Here is a 23764-nt window from a genome sequence, read left to right on the forward strand (position 1 = left end):
ATTATTTAGGGTTTTTGTTTTTTTTTTTAAATATTTCTATTAAATTGCCTCGATGTTTAGGAAGGCAGGCGGCCTTAATGAATTCATTGGCTTCTCAGTAAGTAATTTTTACTTTACAGTAAGAAATTCATCTGCAAAATTCATGTGTGTAATATCATTATTTAAGGGTTTTTTTTTTTAATATCTTGTATAAAATTGCCTTGATGTTTAGAAGGCAAGCGGCCTTGATGAATTCATTGGCTTCTCAGTAAGTAATTTTTACTGAGAGCCGTGGTTCAAAACACACCACTGGGTGTATTTGCTGTCCTTAAAACAGAATAGTTCATTGGAAACCTTTTAAATTAAAGGAGAACTGGGGAGAAGAGGAGGTTGTAGAATAAAGAATACGGTTCTTGAGTGAGTAGAGGATACAAATCTGGCGGGTAAGAGATCCTAAAGAAGCAAAGCGAAAGGAAAAAAATATCTTTTTAACTGCCCCACACCCCTCAAAATCCAAAAATAATTTTAAAAGGGAAGGAATTTATGCACAGCAGAAGAAATAAGCTTGAATTTTGTAAAAATAGGAAGTGTTGGAGGGAGAAACATCCCCTCTTGCAGGGCTGGGTGAAATCAGAGGGAGCCACCAGAGTGGGAGCTGTGTATGGGTGGGAGCAGGAATCCAGGGATGTGTCTTTATTCAGGGATTTGTCCTGCTCCAGGGATGTGTCCTTGTCCTCCCCCAAGCCCACCTGGGTTGGGTTTTGCACATTTTGGGGTTTTCTGCCACACGCCAGGGCCGCTGCAGCAGAAGTGACCCCATAAAACTGAATTTTGAGCAGCTCATAGAGCAGAAAGTATCTCTGAGGCCTGCCAGGGCCTGTAACAAATACAGCCACAAAAAGCAGGCTGATGAGCAGTTAATTAAAGTAACTAAATAATTAAAGTTTGTGTAACAGAGGCCTCGGTTTTCAGTGGTTTCAGCTTACAAAGACCGAGGGTATTTGGAGGATTCTGCAGCACAACCCGGGCTGTGGAGCTCCAGCTCCTTTTATCCTCCCCAAAATATCGATGACAGGCTGGTCTCAAGAAGCCAGAAGGAGGCAGAGGGAGGGATAACCTGTGTTAAAATCCCCACAGATGTCAACCTGCAGCAGGAGTGATGGTGGCTAATAGCCTGGCTCTCCCTGGGGACAGGGCTACTTTGGGCTGTCAGATTAGAGCTGCTGCCTCAGACAGCTCGTGGGACTGGAATATCTGAGGGGCTCGCAGTTATTTGTAGGGGAAGGTAAATTGTGTCCTTAATATCTCCAATTTACAGCCCAGCTCATTTGGTGTTTTATACCCAGTGCTTTATTAGCTGCGCTTTGCAGTGGGGGGAATTACAGCTTTAAAAAAAAAAAAAAAAAAAGGCAAATAAGGACAACTATATCTTATTTAAGCAATCAATTTGGAGTAACCCTGAGAGATGTCAAGTGAGCAGCATCCCAGACTTTGTGCCAGGCCCTCCATAAAGCCTGGCTGCTTGGATAGAATCCAATTAGTCCACAGGCAGCTCCTGGTGGTCACCTCTGGGCCACGTTATTGTGCTCCCTCACGCAGCTAAGCACGGCCTCCAGAGCTAATTGCACCTGTTGCAGGGAAAAGCAGCACTGTTTGCATGAGAAACATGATCCTGTAAGCAGGTTAATGCTGTGTAATGAACTATCACCCTGCAGGGGAATGGAAATAAATGGGGGAAAGTGAAGGTAGGAACCCCAGGGTATTGCGAGTTCGGCGCTGGAGTTGGATTTCCCACCTGTTTGGATGATTCTTTGTGTGGAGCTGTGTCATAATCCCCAGAAAAAAAAAAAAAAATGGGAATCGGCTCTCTGTACCTGCTGGTTTTCAGGAGTTTCTGTGTTTACGCACATTTCATGGTGATTAAATACAGAAATCCAAACAAATGGGTTTAAAAATACATAATCAAATACAAATCAAATGTACAAATAAATAATCCCCACCTTTCACGGTCATTAAATACAGAAATCCACACAAACAAAGAGTGTGGAGCCCTACAGCCCATAAGGGAAGGCTGGGAGAAAGGAAAAACCCAAAATTAATATTTTGGTTGCTGTTAGGAACCCTGTCTCCCATCAGCACCTGCTAAATTTAAGAAATACACTGAAATTCTTCAATCTGTGATAAAAGAGATAAAATACAATTCAATCTTTCAACATTTCAAATAAAACAACTCAATATTTTAACATTCCAAATGAAACAATTCAGTATTTCAACATTTCAAATCAACAAGCACTTGTTTTGATACAAACATTTTGTTTTGTGACACAGCATGAAGAAGCAGCCAAAGGAAAGGCCAGCACCTGAAGATTTAATGGTGAGTGAAACCTCAGTTTGGATTTTTCAGTGAAATTTTTTTTGGTCATTTACATAGAAATTTATCTCTTTTTTTTTTTTTCCCTGCATTTTTCAGTGTGCTCAGTGTATTTCTCTCTAAACTCTTCCTGCTTGTGCAGCAATTCCATATTTGCACCCAAGCCAGAGGTGGAATTGTGGTTCTGGTTTTGCTGCTACCTTCACTTGTGATTTGGGGAGTTAATTCAGAACTTTCACAGCCACTATGGAGTTCCAATCAAAACCATTTTGGTGCTTGATACACATTTTCTTCCAGTTTGGATGTCCAGGGAGTACAGCTTAATGTAGGTCACTCCTTGTCAGCATTTGCCAGCCTGAACCTTCCCAAAAGTGAAGACAGAAAACAAGAGAGTGGGGTTAAAATATGTATTTCAATGAAATGCAAGAGCCACTCTTTTCACTTTACGTGGTCATGTAAATGAAAATGTAAATGTAAAATGAAATCAGATTGGCTGCAGGAGAATGAGAATATTTGGTGAGGTGTGTCCATGGAAGGGCTCTCAGCTTGGAATCTGAGCTCAGAGCCCACTTCTTGTGCTGGAAATTGTCATTCTCCAATTATTAATTATTGCTGTTTACAGCAATTTATGTAGGCTCCCAATCCCCTGTGACTCATGCCAGACACCTTTAATTTTTAAATGTTTCCTTACTTTCCTTTACATTCTGCTTGCTGTAACTCAAAAGCTTCTCTAAAATCATCATGATTCATTTGAAATGAAATGTACATTTCAATATACATATTTATTTGAAATGAATGTACATCTGTGCATGAAATACACAGAGATAATTGGAATACAGGAATAATTGTAAGGGATTTTAGCAGGATCAAGACACTGGTGCATCCTCTCATGTCTTGCTTCCAAGAAAGAGAATATTCTCATTGCTTCTGTGAGAATAAACAAGTTTTTCTACTGCAGCAGTTCTCTAGTTAAAGGCTAATCTCTGAAGATGCCCAGGGGCAGGTGTCTCACGATCCAGACCAGTCTCTTTGCTGGTTAGGAAAGTATTTAACTGTGAATCTCATTTGAGGGGTATTAACTCCACCAAATCTGCCCTTGGAGTTGGGCACCTGCTTAAACACCACGCTGCAATGAAACCTTCAAGTTTATCAGAGCCCCTCCACTTCGGGTTTTCTCACACCAAAGGCTGATTTTTTTTTTTTTTTGTCTTTTTTATGACCTTTTGATGGCCGGGAAATTCTTGCAGTTAGTCACATCTGAGAAAAGCTGGGGCAGGTTCTGGAGCTGCAGACGCATTTACCTCGTGCGCCGTTCTGCCACGGCCGTTCAAACAATGCAGCTTCATGGAACCTCTCTGTGCCTGGAGATGCACATGCTGGTGATGCAAGAGGCCTTGCCACTTATAAATAAAACATCTGCACATCCCCCAGCCCCCCAGAAGTGCGCGATGTGTGGGGATGCTGGTGAGCAGTAACGCCACTCCAGGGTGTAGAGCCATAAAAACGAGGCCAAAGGGTGAGTGCCTGCAGTGGCAGGGAAGTGCTCAGATTTATCTTTACAACTACACGCCCTGGAGTGTGCTGGGCCCCTTTAGAGGAGGTGTTCTGTGAAATTATTTGGAAATTCTGGCGCCTCTAGGGGGGGGGGGGGAAAAAAGCAAAATAAATAAAAAAAAAGAAGCGTTCCTACTTTTTAAACAATTTAATGCATTTTATTTTTTTCCCCACCTCCTTTTTAGTCGCTTAGAAATGAGCTTGCAGCAGCGAGTAGTAAAACAGGAGCTGCTTACTCCTTTGTATTATAGAGGATATATGTAATATTATATATATTTATATTTTTATTCTTATATATAAATCTTAAATCATATTTTTATTCTTATATAATATATAATATATAATATCTAATATCTAATATATAATATATAATATGTATTATATATTATATATTATATATTATATAATATATAATGTATAATATATTATATATAATATATAATCTTTTATAATTAACTATATAGAGGATATATGTATTACAGAGGCTATATTATATATTTATATTTATATTCTTGTATACATATATATCTTATATATACATATATATCTTATATACAATATATATATGTATATTTATAATCAATATTATATAATATATAATTATTTTATATAATATATTTATAATTAATTATTTATATAATATATAATTAATGGTTATTTCTCTAATATATAGAATTAATTATCATTTATATAATATATATACATTTCTTTTTCTATTATGTATTATATATTTATAGAGTCAAAACCCTTTATATATTTGCTTTCCCCCAGTCTTCTCAAGGAGCACTTTATTTATGAAATTAATATGAATGTGTACATTAGCATTATGTGTCTGTGTACACAGACACACACAGCATATCTGTGCCTAAATACGTGTACAGCAATTAATTTATAATTGGTGGAAAACGGGGCCAGAAAAAACCCAAAACTTGAAGTATCACGGAATTAATGAGGTTGGAAAAGCCCTCCAAGGGCCCGGAGTCCGTTTGATGCCCACCTTGAGCAGAGCACCGAGTGCCACATCCCCTGAGCACAAACAGCCTGTGAATTCTGCACTTTCTCACCGCTGCACCCTTCTCTAATTCCACCTTCCTGACATGGCCACGTGCCTCTGCTGGCCCTGAGGAGTGCACAGAGGGATGCCGTGGATCCCTGGCTCCTCAAGGTCACCTTCCCACTGATGTCAACCCCAGCAGGATCTCACCTTGTTCATGGCATTTTGGTTTATTTTAATTAAAAGCTCCGTGCCAGCAGTGAGGGGGAGGTGTCACACACTCCCATCCCCACCTGCAGACAAACCAGAGCATCTTCTCCTCCCCTGCAGACACAGCTGGACTGGGAGTCACTACTTTGGGACCAGTTCAGGATAATTAAGGACTGAAAGCAAAATGAAGGGAGCAGAAGATGAATTTTTTTCCTCCTCTGCTGATAATCAGTAAATTTTAGGTGCATTTGAGGAGCTGAAGTGCCAGGTTGGCACCTCCATCAGTTTTGGGATGGATTTCCCCTGCCTGTCATGCAAAAAGCTCTTTATTTTAAAACCCAAAATGTCCATTTTGTCAGGAAATAGGGCCACAGCCGAGGCTGGATGAAATTCCTGTTTAAAGTCAGGTTTTTCATGACCACAGATGTCCACGTGCAGGTGGATCAGGCTCCTGTATTTATTTATTTTATTATTTATTTACTCACTGCTCTCTCTGCAGCCATCCCCAAAACAAGATATCCCACTGGTTTTTCTGGATATATGTAATCAAATCAACTGACTTGTTCCACAGCAGTGAAATAAGGAATTTCACCAAGTAATGAGGAAAAGATTGTCCATTCAGGGAGAGGAACAACCTCAGAATTCACCAGTGGTCATCCTAAACTTACTCTAAAATGCTGCTCTTTTATCTCCAGTTTGTTTTCTCTTAAGAGAAAGGCAGAGACCAAATTAAATTGAATATATTCCTGTATTATCACAGGCACAACACATTCCTCTCTGGCTCTCCCCTCCCTTTCTAACATGAAAATCTCAACAATTCTTCCATATAAAGAGATTTTTTCCCCTTTGCTTTTGCATTTTTTTGCCAGAAACACAGAGTTTTTCTGGCTCTTGGGGCAGTGCTTTTTTAGGAGTTGTGCTGTGGCAGCCCAGGGAAGGTTTAAACTCCTGTTCCTGTTTTTAATTCCCTTGTTGTGCTTGTTGGAGATGTAAGAACAAGAAGCCAGAATGCATTTTTGAGAGTCTCTAATATCTTGACACATCTCTTAAGACATTTAAATACACTAATTATCTGTTTATCTGGGAAAAAAAATACCATTACAGCCAATAAAATCAGGGTGCCTGGTCCAGAGCCATTCCTGGAATGGAGAGGGGCATTGCTGGGTGCATAGGAATGGGAAATTTCAAAATTGTATTAGGCATTGAGATAAATAAAATAGCAAAGGAGAACAGGTTTTCCAGCATGTCAGTGGCTTTGATACTGATGATGTACAATTTATCACACAATGTTTAATTTTATACATTTAATATTTTTAATTTTAATAATTTAAATAGAAAATTTCAAATTTTATTTTTAATTGATAAAAATTGATTTAAAAATGGATAAAAATTAAAATAAAGTATCGATATAAGAAACATCAGTAATTTAAAATTTTAACTCCTGTTTAAACACCAGGGAAGGTTTCATTCACATTGAAACCCAGAGAAGGTTTAACTCCTGTTTAAAGCCAGGGAATGTTTAATTCCCATTTAGACCCAGGGAAGGTTTAAGTCCTGTTTAAAACCAGGGAAGGTTTAACTCCTGTTTAACCCAGGGAAGGTTTAACTCCTGTTTAAAGCCAGGGAAGGTTTAACTCCTGTTTAAATGCAGGGAAGGTTTAATTCCTGTTTAAAGCCAAGGAAGGTTTAATTCCTGTTTAAAGCCAGGGAAGGTTTAACTCCTGTTTAAATGCAGGGAAGGTTTAACTCCTGTTTAAAGACAGGGAAGGTTTAACTCGGGTTTAACCCAGGGAAGGTTTAACTCCTGTTCAAAACCAGAGAAGGTTTAATTCCTGTTTAAAGCCAGGGAAGGTTTAACTCCTGTTTAACCCAGGGAAGGTTTGACTCCTGTTTAAAGCCAGGGAAGGTTTAATTCCCATTTAGACCCAGGGAAGATTTAACTCCTGTTTAACCCAGGGAAGGTTTAATTCCCATTTAGACCCAGGGAAGGTTTAACTCCTGTTTAACCCAGGGAAGGTTTAATTCCCATTTAGACCCAGGGAAGGTTTAACTCCTGTTTAAAGCCAGGGAAGGTTTAATTCCCATTTAGACCCAGGGAAGGTTTAACTCCTGTTTAACGCAGGGAAGGTTTAAGTCCTCTTTAAATGCAGGGAAGGTTTAACTCCTTTTTAAACCCAGAGAATGTTTAACTCCTGTTTAAAGCCAGGGAAGGTTTAACTCCTGTTTAAAGCCAAGGAAGGTTTAACTCCTGTTTAAACCCAGGGAAGGTTTAACTCCTGTTTAAAGCCAGGGAAGGTTTAACTCCTGTTTAAAGCCAGGGAAGGTTTAATTCCCATTTAGACCCAGGGAAGGTTTAACTCCTGTTTAACCCAGGGAAGGTTTAACTCCTGTTTAACCCAGGGAAGGTTTAACTCCTGTTTAAATGCAGGGAAGGTTTAACTCCTGTTTAACCCAGGGAAGGTTTAACTCCTGTTTAAATGCAGGGAAGGTTTAACTCCTGTTTAACCCAGGGAAGGTTTGACTCCTGTTCCTGCCCAGAGTCCAGGGAAGCAGCCAGGCTGGGGCTGTGCCTGTATTTACGGTATTTTCCCAAAGCTTTCCATTCTAAGCTCTATTTAATGGAATCTATGCATAGTAAGTAATCAGGTCAGAGAGAAGCAGCATCCCCTGTTTGAGATCAATCGCTGGCTAATACTTTATCTAGGCCACTTTATTATCTCATGCTGATTCCATTCCCATTCTCCTCCTCCTTTGTAGCGTGCACTTCAGCTGTGGTAAAACTACGCCTGGCATACATATTAAAAACATATACCCATTCTATCTGTATGTAAATGGGGGAGGCACAGCTGGATATTGCAGGAGTTTGATTTACTAATAGTTATTATCTGTTCTAGCTGTTCAGAGGCAGGGAGAGTTGCAGAAAACAAGCTAGCGCAGAAATTGCCTTTATGATATCACTGCCCTGCTTTGGTAATTGTTTAAAATCTCTTCTTTAGCTGCAAGCTCAGCCTCAGCTTCTGCAGATTGTTGGTGCTTTTTTTTTTTTTTTTTTTTTTTGGAATTGCTGGAGTCTCTTGGTGAGGGGTTTTTTGTGGTTAGTGCAGCACTGGACTCCTCCATGCTGGTTATTGGGACGAAAGGCGTTTACGTGAAAAAATTGTATTTGAAGCACCAAAAGTCAGGAGTGGAGCAGTTGTTCTGTTGTACTTTCCTGTGGAGGCACCAAAGCACAGCCTTTAGGATTTCTCAAGAAAGAACTGGGCAGGGAGAGGATGCAGCCACCTTCTGCACTCCATTACTTTTGCACAGATCTAATGATTTTTCCTCAAGCTGTCAAATTTCAGCACAGCCAGGAGCTTTTCTCCTTTTTAAAATTTAAATTACTGACGCCTCTTATGTCGATATTTTATCAATCTAAATTTTATCAATTTCAACATTGTGTGATAAATTCTACATCATCAGTATCAAAGCCACTGACATGCTGGAAAACCTGTTCTCCTTTGCTATTTTATTTATTTCAATGCCTAATACAGTTTTGAAATTTCCCATTCCTATGCACCCAGCATAAATTCCAGGAATGCCTCTGGACCAGGCACCCTGATTTTATTGGCTGAAATGGTATTTTTTTTCCAGATAAACAGTTAATTAGTGTATTTAATTGTCTTAAGATATGCCAAGATATTAGAGACTCTCAAAAATGCATTCTGGCTGCTTGTTCTTACATCTCCATCAAGTACAACAAGGGAATTAAAAATGTGAGGTTTTAAGTAGCTGGATTTTAAGTAGCTGTATTTTATGTAGCTTTATTTCAGAGGGTCTGCACAGTAGCTAAACATATTTGCAGTTCATTGTGTTAAACCCCTGGTTTCAGCTCTCAGGAAATACTCCCATGGTTTAAACAAACAAATGGAGGATCAGCATAATCCTGCCTGGATTTTCATCTAAACCCCCAGAATAAAGCCAATAAAACACTGGTGCTTAGGTTTGTCAATAAAGGGCTTTCCCCCCGTGGTATCACTGAGGAGCCAGGGCTGGGGTGTGGATGATGGTGATTTTTGGGATGGACCAGAGGGCTCTCAGCACTTTCCTTTGCACAAACACAGCCCAGAGATGCTGTGAGATCAGCTTCAGAGATCCGTGCTTGTTGTGTGCACCTCCCCAGATATTTGGGCATCGTTGCTGAGTCACAGGAAGCCAAGAATTTTCCCTCTTTGGGTACTTTTTTTACCCTGGGCCAGTGCAGGATCTCCCATCAGGGATGATAAAATTGTCTGTGCTTGGAGCAGTGATGAAAGGTTTTGTTTGCAGATGTTCAGCCTCTCCTCTGTCACAACAATCCCAGTTCTTCACTCCATGACAAGGGGAAGTTCTGACAGACACCAAACACGAGCAGATGTGAAGGAAAAGGCTCTCTCCTGGTTTCTCAAGGAAAAGAAGTACAGAGCCAAGTATTTCAGCTGTTGTAAATACAGAATTGTTTAGGTTGGGAAAGGTTTTTTAGCATCATCCAGTTCATGAAATATATGTGATCAGTAATAAACTGGGTCTTCAGTCTCTCAGTTCAGACATGGAGAGGACAAAGAGTTCTGGATCAAATCCTGGACACACTGAAGACAAATCAAAATTTATACTGAGGCAAGGATTTCACAGCAGGGCTCGGGATGCTCCTGTCACTGGGTGTTCAGTGTCTTCCTTGCTCAAGGTAGCTTAAGAGGAAAAAAATCTGTGTTTCTTCATGTGGCAGCATTGCTCACTGAGCTGAGGGAAAGGTGGGTCAGGGATATTTCCCCCTCTGTCTTTCAAAAAAAAAGTGGGGGCAAAGCCATCTCTGTCCTTGGGGTGCGAGTTCTTCTGTGCCACTTGAGAAATCAGCTCTTGAAATGGAGACATCCATTCCATCAGTGTCACTAAATCCAGCAGTCACCCAAGAGCAGGATGGTGACAGGGTTAGGGGGTGATGCCTTCATTCCCTGCCTGCTGCACCCATTGCCGTGGGATCACCCAGTTCCTCCAGCAAATGGGAATATCTGGGAAAAATATCTGGGGATAAATGGGAATATTCCCCTCCTACCATGCCCTAGAGCTGCACAAAACAGCAGCACTTCCCTGTGAAATGTGAAAAGGAATAACTCGAGTTGGCTCAAAGAGGTGTTGAAAATCTGAGGAAATTGGATAAAAACAAATTGGCAACAGCTTAGAGGGATACAGTTCATATTTTTTGGTTACTTGAGTCTCCTGGGCTTTGCAGCTTGATTTGAGCAAATGTTTCATTTGGCACTGCTGGTTGTTCAGTAGTTCTCCAGGCACAGGGACAAATATTTACATCTCACTCATTTTGGTAGCAGAATTGCCAATCTTTCAGTTACTGGATATTGAGAAGTTGTGCATTTGCCTTGTTGATGCTTTATGTCAGCTGTCTTCCTTACGTATTTATTTTGAAAAATTGAGGGGAAAAAAAAAATCTGTTAGCAGTTCCAAAATAAGACCCATGCTTTTTTATCCCAGAATACTGTCCTTTCTATTCATTCCAAATCCATCAAGGAATTTGCTCTAACAGGCAACTGTTGAAATCCACGTACGATTTTTATTTGTGTAATGAAATTGGCATTTGAAATGTATTCAGACACTCTGCATAGATTAAAATGGCTGGTACTTGTGCAGTACCAGCTACATGTGGGTCTCTAGTCCAATTAGCACCTCAGGACACTCCTGCAGTATTAAATAAGAGTAATAATTGCCTATGAATAAGCAGAGTATAAAGCAGGAGATAGAGATATGCCTTCTTAGTGACCTGTGTGCATTATGCCTCAAATCCCTTAATCAGATTTGTGCCGCTTGATTCTTCCATCCGCAGAAATTCAGCTGGAGGATCAGGGCCTAAAGTAGTAAAAAATCAATTAATAACGACTTTCTAATTTGTGCAGTTGACAAAAAAAAAAAAAGGAAAAAAAAAAACCGCATATAAATAGGGGACATTTTTCTCCTGAAGAGGGCCCGTGCTGAAAGATTTTTTAATTGGATTTTCATTGTGATTGACAGCGCTTGATTATGACAGTAACTTTATTTGGCTGGACTGTTAGAGCCCCCTTGTTCAGGGTGGTTTCTTCCCTTTTTTCCCCATCAAAGGCCTTTTTTTCTCGGCGGCATTCCCGGCGGAGAGGCAGAGTTTGTGAAAGAGCCTTTTAGCACCTTTGTTGCCGCCATCCCTGGTGACGATTGGGCCCAGCTGGTTGCGGGTCGCAAAATGCTCCCCTCACAAAGAGAAATCTCCCTCGCCTCCATCATTTTAAGAGCTCCAGAAACCTGTTGAGGATTAGAAGTAGCTTTAGATGTGAAATGAGTGTTAAGTATTAGTAATCGGGAGATTAGGGCCCCGGGGACAACGGGAGATAAACAACCGCAATTAAGGCAAATCTGCCAGAGTAAACAAAATTGAGCAGAAACAGATGCCCTCGCCATTTTGGGGGATTGATTGGAGGGCACCGAGGAATCGATTTTTGTCTTGTTTACACTTCCAAACCCCGGTGATAAACTGGGAGGCTAAATATTTCATAGCGCCTGATTTTAGTTAATTTTTCTCGGCTCCTCACAGTGACCAGGCCCGGCCTCGCTCAGCCTTCACAGGGAGCAGCTAATTGCCTATGAAGGGCCCCTGTGTTTAAATGGGCTTGACAGGAATTTAAATTTTGTTTCAATCAACCTCTGTGCTCACAGCCTGCTCCAGTTTCTAATTTTTAAATTAAACATGATTTCTTTTTTATTTATTTTCCTCTTTTTAAGCCGCGGCCTCCCCTCCGGAGCCGGCTGCTGCCGCTCCCACCCGGGGCAGAGCTCGGAGCAGGCGGCTTTATTCAGGGTGAAACCCCAAAATACAGCCCTGGAAAAGTTCATTGTCCCATCAGTGTGCATCTGCCTGCTGGGATTTGATGGGAGAGGTTGGGGGAACACTCAGCCGGTGTAACTCGGGGTGAGCCTGTGCCTGCTGGGCTGGGGGAGCCGTGTTTCCACCAGGGAAAGGCTCCTCTGGATTAAAATACAGCTCTGAGCATGGAAATGGTGCTGGTGGCCTCGGTCGTTGTTCAGTGACCTTGGGAGAGATTCAAAGGAATTTATATTTTTTTTTTTTTTCCCCAAGCCAACTAGTAGTGGTATATTTTGCTCTCTCTGTGTTTTCAGCGGGGCTCTGTGTGTTTATTCCAGCGTTGTTTCATACCTGAGCTTTCTCTGCTCCTCAGACGAGGGGATTTGGCAGCACCTTCACCTCCATCATTTAATACTTTATTGAGTCCCTTCACAGAGCCTGCCAGCCACGGGGATGGCATTTTGCACTCCGTGCAGGCACTGTGTAGCCATGGAATGCAGGATGATCGTCGTGGTACTTTTAAAAACAACTTGTTCATTTGCAGAAACTTCATCACAAAAATGCTAACGAAGTACGAGCTGTTCCATTCTCCCTTTTTGCTTCCAGCCACATCATTTTCAGGGTGTTTTTGCTTTTGTTAATTGTTGTTATTTGTGCGTGTATGCAACACAGCATTTTCTTCTCCAAGGTTTGGGTGAAAAACATTTAGGAGATTGTTTCAGTTTACTTCAGCTTAGTAATTTGCTTAGCAATTTTTTTTTTCCCCCAGTAGAAGAACTTGGGGAAAACAGTTGTTTTCTTCACCCTTCCCCCAGAGTCTAGGGGAACACTTAGTCCTTGTTTGAAGGAAATTCTGTATCAGCTCTGAATTCCTGACAAGCTCTGTTTGGTGTCACTGAGATCATTCATTCCTGTGCTGGTGCTGAGGGCACTTCTGCAGGTGCAGCTCCACCAGAGTTCAGCTCAGGTGTGCCTTTCTGGTGTGAATCTCTGCTCTTTCTGAGCCCCCACTCTCTCATTCTCATCACAGCCAGGTCTTGAAGCTCACAAATTGAATCGATTTCAAATGAAGCCCCACCAGAAGATGTGCTCCAGGCACACACCTAATGAGCTCCAGCTACTAATGGGCAGTGAGGCCACAAACCAGACCAGAGCTGGGCAAAAGTCAAACCTCCTCCATCCCCAAAATGTTGCACCGAGCGTTTCACTCAGCAGAGCTGCTTCTGTTGTCGACAGCTTGCTAATGTTGACAGACTCCATCAGCCTTGGGCCACTCTCCCCATTCCTCCTCTGCAGCTCTTCTTAACCTCAGCAGCGCTTGCAGAAGTAAACTCCAATTAGATTTCGGTAGCTTTAGTTTGTTTTAAGAGTTTTTAAGAGAAAACACACACAAAAACTGAAATACCTTTGCTGGGAGCTGGCTCGTTTGTAGCCGAGCAGCGCGAGGAGTGCCAAGGACAGTTACTGCTTTAACAACAAATATCAAAAGCAAAGCTGCCGTGGAAAGAATGATCTGCAGATGGGCAAATAGATTCCTCTGTGCCACAGCCAAACCCTAAACCCTGCAGTAAATTTCAGACCAGTCTTTGCCACAGGAAGGGAACAAATAGCAGACCCAGGGTCCTGCAGGAGGAGGGGTTGAGGAGTTTGAGGTCAGGTGCAGCTGTGGAGTGGAGCTGCTCCGATTCCTGCTGTTCTCACCTGAAAAATTCCCTCTTCACCCTTTGTCTGGTGATGAGTTGCCAGCTCGGACACATCAGTGAAGTGCATGAGATCTGGTTTGGGATCACCAGCTGTCCAAAGCTTGGGAAAATAATACTTTAATCATACTGAAGAACCTGTATTGCTGTTTAAAAATGGAAATCTGGGTGAGGTGTGTAGACAGTTGCTGTTCAGGTTAAGGTGTTCTTCCTCTTGGTCCATCCATCAGGCCTGGGAACTCTTGTTATTTGAAGACAAATTCTGTAAATTGCAGGGGAGTTTTGGTGCCTCGACAAAACTAAACCAGCTGAAAATGGCTAGCAATTAGCTTTATCATATAAAAAGGAAAAATGCATTGCTGAAAGCCAATCTACAAATAGATAAATAATAGGGGACAAAAGTACTTCTCAAAAAAAAAAAAAAAGATAAGGAAGAAATATAACCCCAGGGCTTCAGTGCTTAGTTGTGTTATCCATTTATCTTTGGTTTGCATCATCTTTTCACTGTCTCGCATATCATCAGAGGGATAAAATCATTAGTGTGCTAATCTAGGTAGCCATAGTTCTAAGGCTGACCTAGGCTAATCTGCCTTTGCAATTTCAAGAACTATGTTTGACTCCTCTGAAAGTAACCTTAAATTGTAGTCTTGTAAGAATTCCAGAGCTGTATCCTTCACTCCTTCTCCTAATGAGGTTATGACCAAATGCTCATTATAATTGCTTTAGACTCCTTTTAATTTTCAAGCTTATTAATCATAAGAAGAGTTATTTAAAATTGCATAAATTAATCTTAGATTAAAAGCCCATCAAAGCCTCGAAACAATTAAGAATAAGTAGGATTTCCCTGGGGCAGCAAGTTTTATTTTAATAGTGTAGTCAGGTGGATATCAGAACATTGAAGTATGGTAGTGATTAATGTATGCAAAATTTAAATGAGAGTTTTTAAATGGCAAATCTAAATCACATATTGACCTAACTGTAGGCTTTAACTGCATTGTCTGTCATATATTTAAACTGTTTAGTAATCAACATTTTAATTACAGTGTATGTTAGGGAGGCCATGCAACAAACAAAACTCCCCACTTCCCGAGTGGAGCTGCTCAGCAGGCTGGGCTCTGCTCTCAGCTGAGGAGCGAGCAAGGAGCAGAAACTTGCAGGGAAATGACCAGACTTGGTTTTCCCTGTGGATCTGTTCTTGTTCCTGCCTCATCTCCAGCCAGAAAACGCCGCTGTCCATGCTGGGAGCGCTCAAGGTTGGATTGGAGCACCCTGGGGTGGTGGAAGGTGTCCCTGCCCAGGGCAGGGGGACGACTGGGTGGGTTTTAAGGTCCTTCCAGCCCGTGATTGGGGTGTGCCATGATTCTGTGATTCCATGATTTCATCCCCTGCTCTGGGGCTTTGTCTCCAGCGCCCGGCTGAGCACAGCTCTGGATGCTGGAGCCTCTCCGGCGCAGCGAGCGCAGTCCTTGCCCTCAATAGTCTGAGGACAGAACAGGGAGAGAGAACTGGGCCAGCAAACCTCGCTCCCAGATCAGGCACAGCCTTGCAAGTCCCAAGGAGCAGCTGCAGTTTTAGGGTTAAGCTCAATCTGTGATCTGCAATCCAGTTTGGAAGGGACAAGGAGGCTGCAGCTGACCTTGCTGCAGCTTTGGGACACTTTTAGCAGACACACAAACTGAGCCTCCCTGTCTCTGCTGTTCCAAGCACTTCAGGTGCTCACACGTTTCTTAAAAGGATTAAAAAAAAAAAAAATCCCAAAATTTCAAAAGGAAAACAAGAGATGGAGTAGCTGGATCACACTTGAAGTGTCCTGCAGGGTCCTTTCACCCGTGGCTACGTTCTGTGTCTCCGTGGATTCTGGTGTGCTCAGCCTTCAGAGTCTTTAGCCCACTCAAGCCTCGGAAGCTGCGTGGAGCATCCCCTGAGGATGCCCTGCCACCTTCTGTGCCTGTGAATTAACCATGTTTTGGGAGTCTGCAGTGAGAGAATTGGCCTGAGGATTCCTCGCTGCTATTCCTGGCTGTGGGAGCCGCAGTTGGATACTGTGGATAGCTGGCACAGATAATTAGAACAGCTTTTAGTGTGGCTTGTCCTTGGAGGCAACAGCTCGAGATGGAAAATCCTCCAGCACTGGAGGCAGGGCTGGAGTGATGAAATCCTAACACGTGCTGAGGGCACTGAAGGGGGACCCGGGGTCAGTTTGGGGTGGTTTGGGTTGCTCAGCAGTTTTTGTTTCCAGGAGTTCTGGGAACTGTTTGGGTTGCTCAGCACTTGGTGTTTCCAGGAGTTCTGGGAACTGTTTGGGTTGCTCAGCACTTTTTGTTTCCAGGAGTTCTGGGAACTGTTTGGGTTGCTCAGCACTTGGTGTTTCCAGGAGTTCTGGGAAGCTGGTGCAGCTCCAGAGCTGAGCTTTGTGTTTTTCCTGTTGGAGGTGGGACTTGTCCCCCATTAAACATGAGGATGGGCAGGGATTTCCCCTCGAATCCATGCCCTGAGTTCATACAAGAGCTGTGCACAGCACAGGCATCTCAGGAGCAATGGGAGAACCAACTGGGATGTGCTGTTGGACAGCCAAGTTGGAATTTTTTGCAGTTGGAGGGATGAGCTGCCAGCCAGGCTTTCCTGATTCAACATTTGCTCCGTGGCTTTCCTTTGAACAGAGCACCTGGAGTGGGGGAAGGCATGGAGCATCCCACCTGCTCTGGGAGCAGCAGGGATTTGGTGGTTTGCTCACGTTTCACGTGGAGTTAGTGCTGGCCTGGCTGGAATTCTGCTGAGGGGCTGGAATTCTGCTCAGGTGAAACGGGTGCAGAGCAGATCCCAGGTGTCCAACAGAGAGCTGGGTCAGAGGATGCTCTTCCCATTCCCAGCTCCTAGTGCCAGGGAGGAATTAGGGAATGGCAGGGAAAGGGAGCAGGCTTCCAGCTTACACTCTGTTCTCACCAGGGGCTGTGTTTTGTGCAGGAAAAGCTGCATCTGATGCATTCAGAGCATGCCAACACCGCCCAGTAAACTGCTGCATCTTCCTCATGCCCCCTTTGAAAAACTGCAAGTTAAGCAGCGAGTGAGCTTCCCTCGGAGCAGCCTGCAGCCAGCAGTAATATTTATTTTCTCTATTTGTTTTAAGCCTGGGAAGACTGTGGTTTCCTGCACACTGTCCTGATGGAGCCCTGCCCAGCGAGCGTGCAATGCCCCCAGCCCTAATGTGCCATTAATGATAGGTTAATGTACAGTATAATGTTTTTTGGACTATGGGTTCATTACACTTCTGAGTGCAAGGTCCTTCTGCAGAGCGCCCAAGGTCCCATTGCATTATATCATGCAATAAAAATACCCTTTTCATATCACACACTAATAAACTGTATTTGAAATGCTGTCTGAGGGCACGGCCATTGTCTTGATAGGCTGTGGCTGCAACAGTTGGGATCCTTTTTATTGTGTTTTTTTGTTGTGTTGAGTTCAGAATTTTTTAAATGGAAGGCATGATTTGTCTGTGCTGCTTGGTGATAAATGGAGTTCAGGCTGGGAGGGTTTCTGGAAAAAGAAATGTTAAAAGGGTGGCACCACTGCAACCAGTGCAGTGCCACTCATTTCCCAACCTCCCTTGCATCAGCATGAGGAATTTTATTATCATTTTTAATTGGCTGCCCTCCTCACTCAGCCTCTCACTGTGCCAGGGGAAAAAAAGGAGGTGCTGGAGTGGGTTAGATCTCATGTTCTCCCACCATTTGGGATTCAGGTTCCTCCCATGTTCTGTGCCCCAGGGAACACCCCCCTGGGGAGGAAAATCTCTCATTTTTGGTGATTTCCAAGGAAATCTGTGGCTGCCTGGCGTTTCACACTGGAAATGTCCTTTGTCACCATTCCAGGCTGGTAGCTGCCTGTTCCATGGACCTTTAGAGCAGTCTGACATAAACACTGACTCCTTTTGAGCCTGGCCAGTGCTCTGAAATCCCAGGCATTGCATGAAGGGATGATTTATGGTCTGCCTGTCCTTTGGCATCGGTCTGAACCTCCCTGGTGCTCTCCAAACACAAACAGTTTATGGCCAGAGGATCCTGCTTGTGGGAGAGGCTCTCCTGAAGCTCTGCTCTTCCCTGGATTTGTGTGTGAGAGGCAGTGGAAGTTGTTACCTGTGCTTTAGACTGAAGAGCTGAAGGGATTGGGGGCTGTGGGTGATGATTTTGTATCCCAGAGGGAATTTCATCCACCTGGAGCAGAGCTGCACTCTCCAGGTGTGCACTTGGAGCTGGAAAAGGCCCATGGCCCTGCAGCCCTGCCCAGGATGCCACGCAAGGTCTGTGCCAATAAGCTCAGGGTGGGTTATTATCAGAAACAAAGATTTTTTTTTTTTTTTTTTTTTTTTAGGCCAGAGGAGAAGGCCATGAAAGCAAATTGCTGAATTTTAGGGGTAGATAAAATGATGGAACTTTTACCCTTGAATAATGGCAATTTAATTGACTGGGCTAAATGATTGATGGCTGGTGAGCCCTGAGTTGGAATTACCAGGGCTCTGTGTTCAGGGGGGCACTGCCCTTTTAATTTCCTGTCAGGTATTTAAATCCTTCACCTCCCCCTCTGCCAGGAGCTCCCCCGTGAAAGAGTTAAACCTGTCTGGTGGGACACTGCAACTCGAGAAATGTACCCTTTATCAAGAGAACCAGAAGAGACAAGTTCATTTAAAAAGCCTGGTTTGTCATTGTTTATCTCATTTTCGGGGTTGACACACAAAATTAGGCTGCCTGACACTCACTTGGGGCCAGCCCTGGCCCTGTCCTGCCTGACCTTTGCAGCTCCAGGCTCTCCAGCAGCCGCTTCCCATCCCCTGCAGGATTCCCAGTGCATCCCACTGAGCCAGGGCACGGCACACCAGTGCCAGCCAGTAAGAAAAACCAGTTTGGTGCTGATTTTCCACATCTTTCCCTCTGGCTGTGCTGTTTCCAGGTATTTTTAAGGCTGATCGTCTGAAAATTGGGAAGGAGGTGGTTATTGCACACCAATTCTAGGCCAGTAAGAAAAACCAGTTTGGTGCTGGATTTTCTACCTCTCTCCTGCTGGCTGTGCTGAGTTCCAGGTATTTTTAAGGCTGAATATTTAAAAAGCTCTTTCCCTCTGTGAAATCTCCCACAGATTTTCCAGGTATTTTTAAGGCTGAACATTTTAAAGAATGGGAAGGAGGTGATTATTGCACACCAGTACTAGACCAGTAAGAAAAACCATTTTGGTGCTGGATTTTCAACCTCTTTCCTACTGGCTGTGCTGAGTTCAAGGTATTTTTAAGGTTAAGCATTTAAAAATTGGGAAGGACATGGTTGTTGCACACCAGTACTAAACCAGTAAGAAAAACCAGTTTGGTGCTGATTTTCAACCTCTTTCCCTCCTCTGTGCAGTTTCCAGGTGGTTTTAAGGCTCAATATTTTAAAATTGGGAAGGAGGTGTTATTGTTTTGTCGTGAACATGTGTAAGAGTCTGAGGAAATGTGAAATACATTTTTGGGGATCATGTGTCCCCAAAAATGAAGCTGTGGAACCTCACCAGAATTCTGTTGATCCCTGCAACAGAAAATGCATCTCAAGCTTCCAGGCATTCACCTTTCCTCAGTGTTCCCTTGCAGCAAATCCCTGCAGGAATATTTAAGCCTGGCTTTGGGTGAGAGCACATTGCTCACTCCTGGAGTCAGGGCTGGGACTTGTGTTTGTGGCTGAGGCAGCCACCAGCGTTTATTCCCAGCTGTTGGGAATGTCATTGTCTCCTCTCTGAGGTGACAGCTCTGTCCTGCTGCATTTCTCCTTTGGTGGTTTGGGTTTTGATTTGGGTTTTCCCTTTGTTCTTCCTTCCCTCCCCGTCTCTCCCCCATCCTTTGGGGGAATCTCCAGTTTCAGGCACTGCTTGCTGAGGTCTGTGTGCTCTGGGTAATGGTTGCAATGCTCAGGGTGCCTGAAAAGGGGGGAATGTGGGATTGGGTGCTGAATAATGTCAAAATTATAGAGGGCAGGGGTGAGTTTATGAAGAGATTTCATAAGGGAGAAAAAAACTACTGCAGCTGCAGTGCTGGAGACCTTGGAGGAAAACTCCAATAGTTCCCTGAGACATTTTTGGGTGCTGAGCCAACTGCAGGTCCCTCTTTTGGAGTTTGTGCTGATTTTCACTCCAAATCTTGCTGCAAAAGGCCAGGGCCAGGTTTGATGGACTCCTGCATTGCCCCCAGCTCTGTGGGGCTCTTGGATAAATGTTTTTATTGCAGTTGCAGGTGCTGCTGAGTGAGGTCAGGTATTAAAAGCAGCAAAGTGGGTTTGGAAGTAGATTTTGGCACATCCTTGTGCACTGGGCATCTTTGGGCCACTTGTGTCCTTGGTTTTTGGTGGCTGACCTGAAAATGCTGCAGGTTGTCCACGAGGATTTGCAAAGATGGGTCCTGCTGAGTTTTGGTGGAAATCTCTGTTCTCCCATTCCCAATTTCAAAACAAACAACTCAGAAAAATCAGCCGCCAGATTCTGAAAAAACAGCTTCTAGTGAAAACATCCCTTCAGCCTGAGAAAAATCCTCGCTGGAGCAGGACAGCAAAAACATGGGAAATCTGAAGAGTCATTTCAAGTTAAACTTATTCCTAGGGAGAAAAGTGTGGAAACCCCCAGGTTTTGGTGGAATATCCTCAGGAAACAAAGCAAACAGGCTGACCAGTGTGCAAAGCTGAGGTTTCAGAGCTGAAATTTCATTTGGAGCAGCCTAAATGCAGGGATATCCTGGGGGTGAGGGGGCTTTGGCTGTGGGGCTCTCTCTCCATGCTAAAGGAGGAGGGACTGGCTGGAATATTTGGGTTTGATTGCCCCAGTGCATCTGCTCTGCCCTGTCTGTGCCTCCTGATTTTCTCTCCTGCTTCTCTCGGGTGTCCTCGGCTGTTTTGTTGACGAGGTGGGACAGCTGCTTCTAGGCTACGTTGGAGATAAAAGCATTTATCTTGTTCCTGCACTTTCTCACCCAAAAACACCCCAGTGCTGGGCAAAACACCTCATCCTGCCACTCCCTGCCTTGTCCAGAGTCCCTCTCCAGCACTCCTGGATCCCCTTTAGGCTCTGGAAGGTCAGTGCACATGAAGGGTGCGCGGGGGACTAATAAAGAGAGGAATTTTAGGACATCACACACATTTACATGGGGTTTTTTTTTTTGGGATATCATTTTACCCAAACACCATTCAGCAGCTGCTCAGCTCTCCTGGAAAGGGGCTGGCTCAAAACGCAACGAGCAAATGGAATGACAAAAACCAAAAAGAGCATTTCCAAAGAGTCTGGGCTGCCTCCCCCTGCTCGGAACCAGCACGGACCCACGGGGGAACGCACTGCTTTGAGTCAGGGCTTTCTGCACTGCCGTGGCTGCAAAGCACGGGCTGCTCCAGTGGGGTTTTGCTCCACAAGGGCTGTGTTTCTCCTGGCTAACCCTGCCTGTCCCCTCTGCAGGGCCACCCCTTCGTGGTGCAGTACAACGACGGCAACGCCGAGGTGGTGTCCATGTGGGTGTGCAGGATGCTGGAGGAGCGGCGAGCCCAGGGACCCCAGTGAGCTCTCAGCACCCCAAGAGCTCTTCCCACACCAGGATCTCCACCTTTGGACTCTCAGTTTATCCAGATCGTATTTTACTCCCAACTGTTTCCTAGAAGCATCAGCAAAATCAGGGTATTTGCTGGCTGCCTTTTCCTCACCGCCACTTTAAGGAATTTTCTTAATTGTTTCTTTTGTTGCTGAGCAATTTCCAGGATTATCTTCAGTTATACTGTACACAGCCTTAAAGCAAGTATTTTATATCTCTATTTTTGGCTTACTGAATGTTCTATCTCCTGACTCCAGAATATTTTTTAATTGTTGCTCCTGTCCAAGCGTCCAGAGGAATTCCTGAGGAGCTGGTGGCTGTCTCTGAGTGCAGGCAGCCACTAAATACTGGGTTTAAGTGTAAAACAAAAGCAAACAGACAAAAAAGGAGAAATACCTGGGCTTGCCCACCCTGGGAGGAGGTAAAGGGTGCCAGGTGGATCAGCATCACACCAGTAAACAACTGGGAATGCCCCTCTGTGCTCCCAGTGCCAGCTGCTGGGGACCAGGGTGCAGCCTGAATCCTGAGGGTCAAACGTGAGGAGCATCCGTGGTCAGGCTGTGCAGGCTGATCCCTGAACCAGAGAGGGTTTGCTGAGGTGGAAATGGGGAGGTGAAAGAGGACAGGGCTCTGCTCTGGAGCCAGGCTGGGAGAGCTGGGAATGTTCCCCTGGAGAAGGGAAGGATCCAGGAATCTCAGAGCCATCCCAGGGCCTGAAGGGGCTCCGGGAGAGCTGGAGAGGGACTGGGGACAAGGGATGGAGGGACAGGACACAGGGAATGGCTCCCACTGCCAGACGGCAGGGATGGGTGGGATACTGGGAATAATCCTTCCCAATATCCCACCCAGGGAGGGTGGGGAGGCCCTGGCACAGCTGTGGGTTCAGCCAGGTCAAGCACAGGCTGCAGGTTTGGTGTTCCAGGAAAAAGGAATGGCTGCAATGTCTCTGCTGGGTGTTCCTGGCTCCTGCAATTCCTGGGGACGTTTCCACAACAGACCAGCACAGGTTGAATCAATCCCTGTGTAAAAATGCTTATTAAAGGGAAAAAAAAAAATAAACTGGGGATGTGAGAGGCAGGTTTGGGGTGAGTGAGTCGGGTGGGAGGAGGTTGGGGTTTGTTTGCTTGTCTTTGCATTAGAAATAAACTTTTGCTAAAAAATAAAAGAAGACTCAGGTAGTTTATTTTCCGCCAGCAGCTTCAAAACACCCCCCCCACCCCCAATTCAGTGAAATATTCCTGCCGAACCGCTGCAAATCCTAAATGTTATTCTGGAAGCAGCCTGGAAAAGACTTGCTTTCCTCCCTTGGAGGGATCGTTTGTCTTCTTTTGAAGTGTAGAGGTTGCAGGCATGAACTTACAGACTAAAGTTTGTCTTAATTGCTCTGATGTCACAACCTCGCTGGCAGATAACAGGCAATGAATGAGCCAGCAGCCCCCGTTCCTCCAGGTCCTTTTGCTAAAGTGAGACAAATTCCCTCCCTGCGAGCCAGGCAGGGCACCGGCAGCGCTGCCATTTATTTATCCCTAACAGTTCGCAGCAGCTCTCCCTGGATAAAGGGTCTCTCTCTCTGTCTCTCGGATTTGGTTTAAAACTCAGCAATCCTAGGGCTTTTCCTGCTGCTTTTTCCTGCCAGGGAGGTTGGGAGGGGAGGACTCACCCCGAAAATCCGTGCGGGATGGAGCTGATGGAGCTGGGAAAACCTCCTGGTTGAAGCGGGGGACAGAATTATAATCCACGTGGTTCGTCAGTGGGATCAGTCCAGGGGACTTTGGGGCTCCAGCCCCTTTCCTCTCCCAAATCCTGGGATTCAGTGCAGCCGGGGATGTGCCCATCTGCCCTGCTCCCAGCAGAATTTGGGGGAATGGGGCTGGGTGAGAGGGCAGAGGAGGGAAGTCTGGGATTGTGCAGCTCCTCTCAGCCTTGCTGCGTTCCCAGCTGAGACCTTCCCAAAGCACCCCCTCCTGCCTGGATGCGGGGGCTGGGGCTGGTTTGTCCCCCCACGGACCCCAATTCCTGCCTCCACCCAGCAGCACCGAGGGGCACAGCTGAGGGGGAGGGGGAATGCAGGGAATTTAGCCAGGATTCAGCTCACCCACGTCCTGAACCCAGCCCAGGCCGTGTCTGTGCCTTGTGGGATCCAGGTGAGCCTGGCATGGGGCACCCCAGCAGTGCAGGAACCCCCAAAGCTGCCTGAAGGGATCCCCCGGGATGCAGCCCCACCAAATCCTGCCTCAGGGCACTCGAAAACGACTTTGAGGTGGCCTGGACGTGAAACATGCCCAGGGCTCTGCCTTATGTGTGACGTCATCCTGTTCCCAAAAAGCCCAGAGACGGGAATGAAGCTCCAGGGAGAATTTCCTGGAAGTGCTGGGTGCTGGGAAGGGGCTCAGCAGTGCTGCTCTCCCCGCAGGCAGGAGCTGACCCAAACCTGGGGCTGCCTGCAGATGGTTTTTCCCTCTCTCCTCTTCCCTGCTGCAATTTTTTGGAGTCTGAATCTTGGCATTTC

General features: G+C 44.8%; 1 protein-coding gene across 3 annotated transcripts in view; it reads left to right on the top strand.

Moving 5' to 3' along the window:
• MAP2K5 (mitogen-activated protein kinase kinase 5) overlaps positions 1 to 21475 on the top strand; it is a 153232-nt gene extending 131757 nt beyond the window's left edge. For all 3 annotated transcript variants that reach the window (XM_053954859.1, XM_053954860.1, XM_053954863.1), the window contains 2 exons: positions 2308 to 2353; positions 21126 to 21475. In XM_053954859.1, coding sequence (XP_053810834.1) covers positions 2308 to 2353; positions 21126 to 21227 — 148 coding nt within the window. In that variant the 3' untranslated portion in view covers positions 21228 to 21475. The remainder of the gene's footprint in view (positions 1 to 2307; positions 2354 to 21125) is intronic.
• The last annotated feature ends 2289 nt before the right edge of the window (positions 21476 to 23764 follow it).

Source organism: Vidua chalybeata, chromosome 13 (genome assembly GCF_026979565.1).
Source record: "Vidua chalybeata isolate OUT-0048 chromosome 13, bVidCha1 merged haplotype, whole genome shotgun sequence".
Lineage (NCBI taxonomy): Eukaryota > Metazoa > Chordata > Aves > Passeriformes > Viduidae > Vidua > Vidua chalybeata.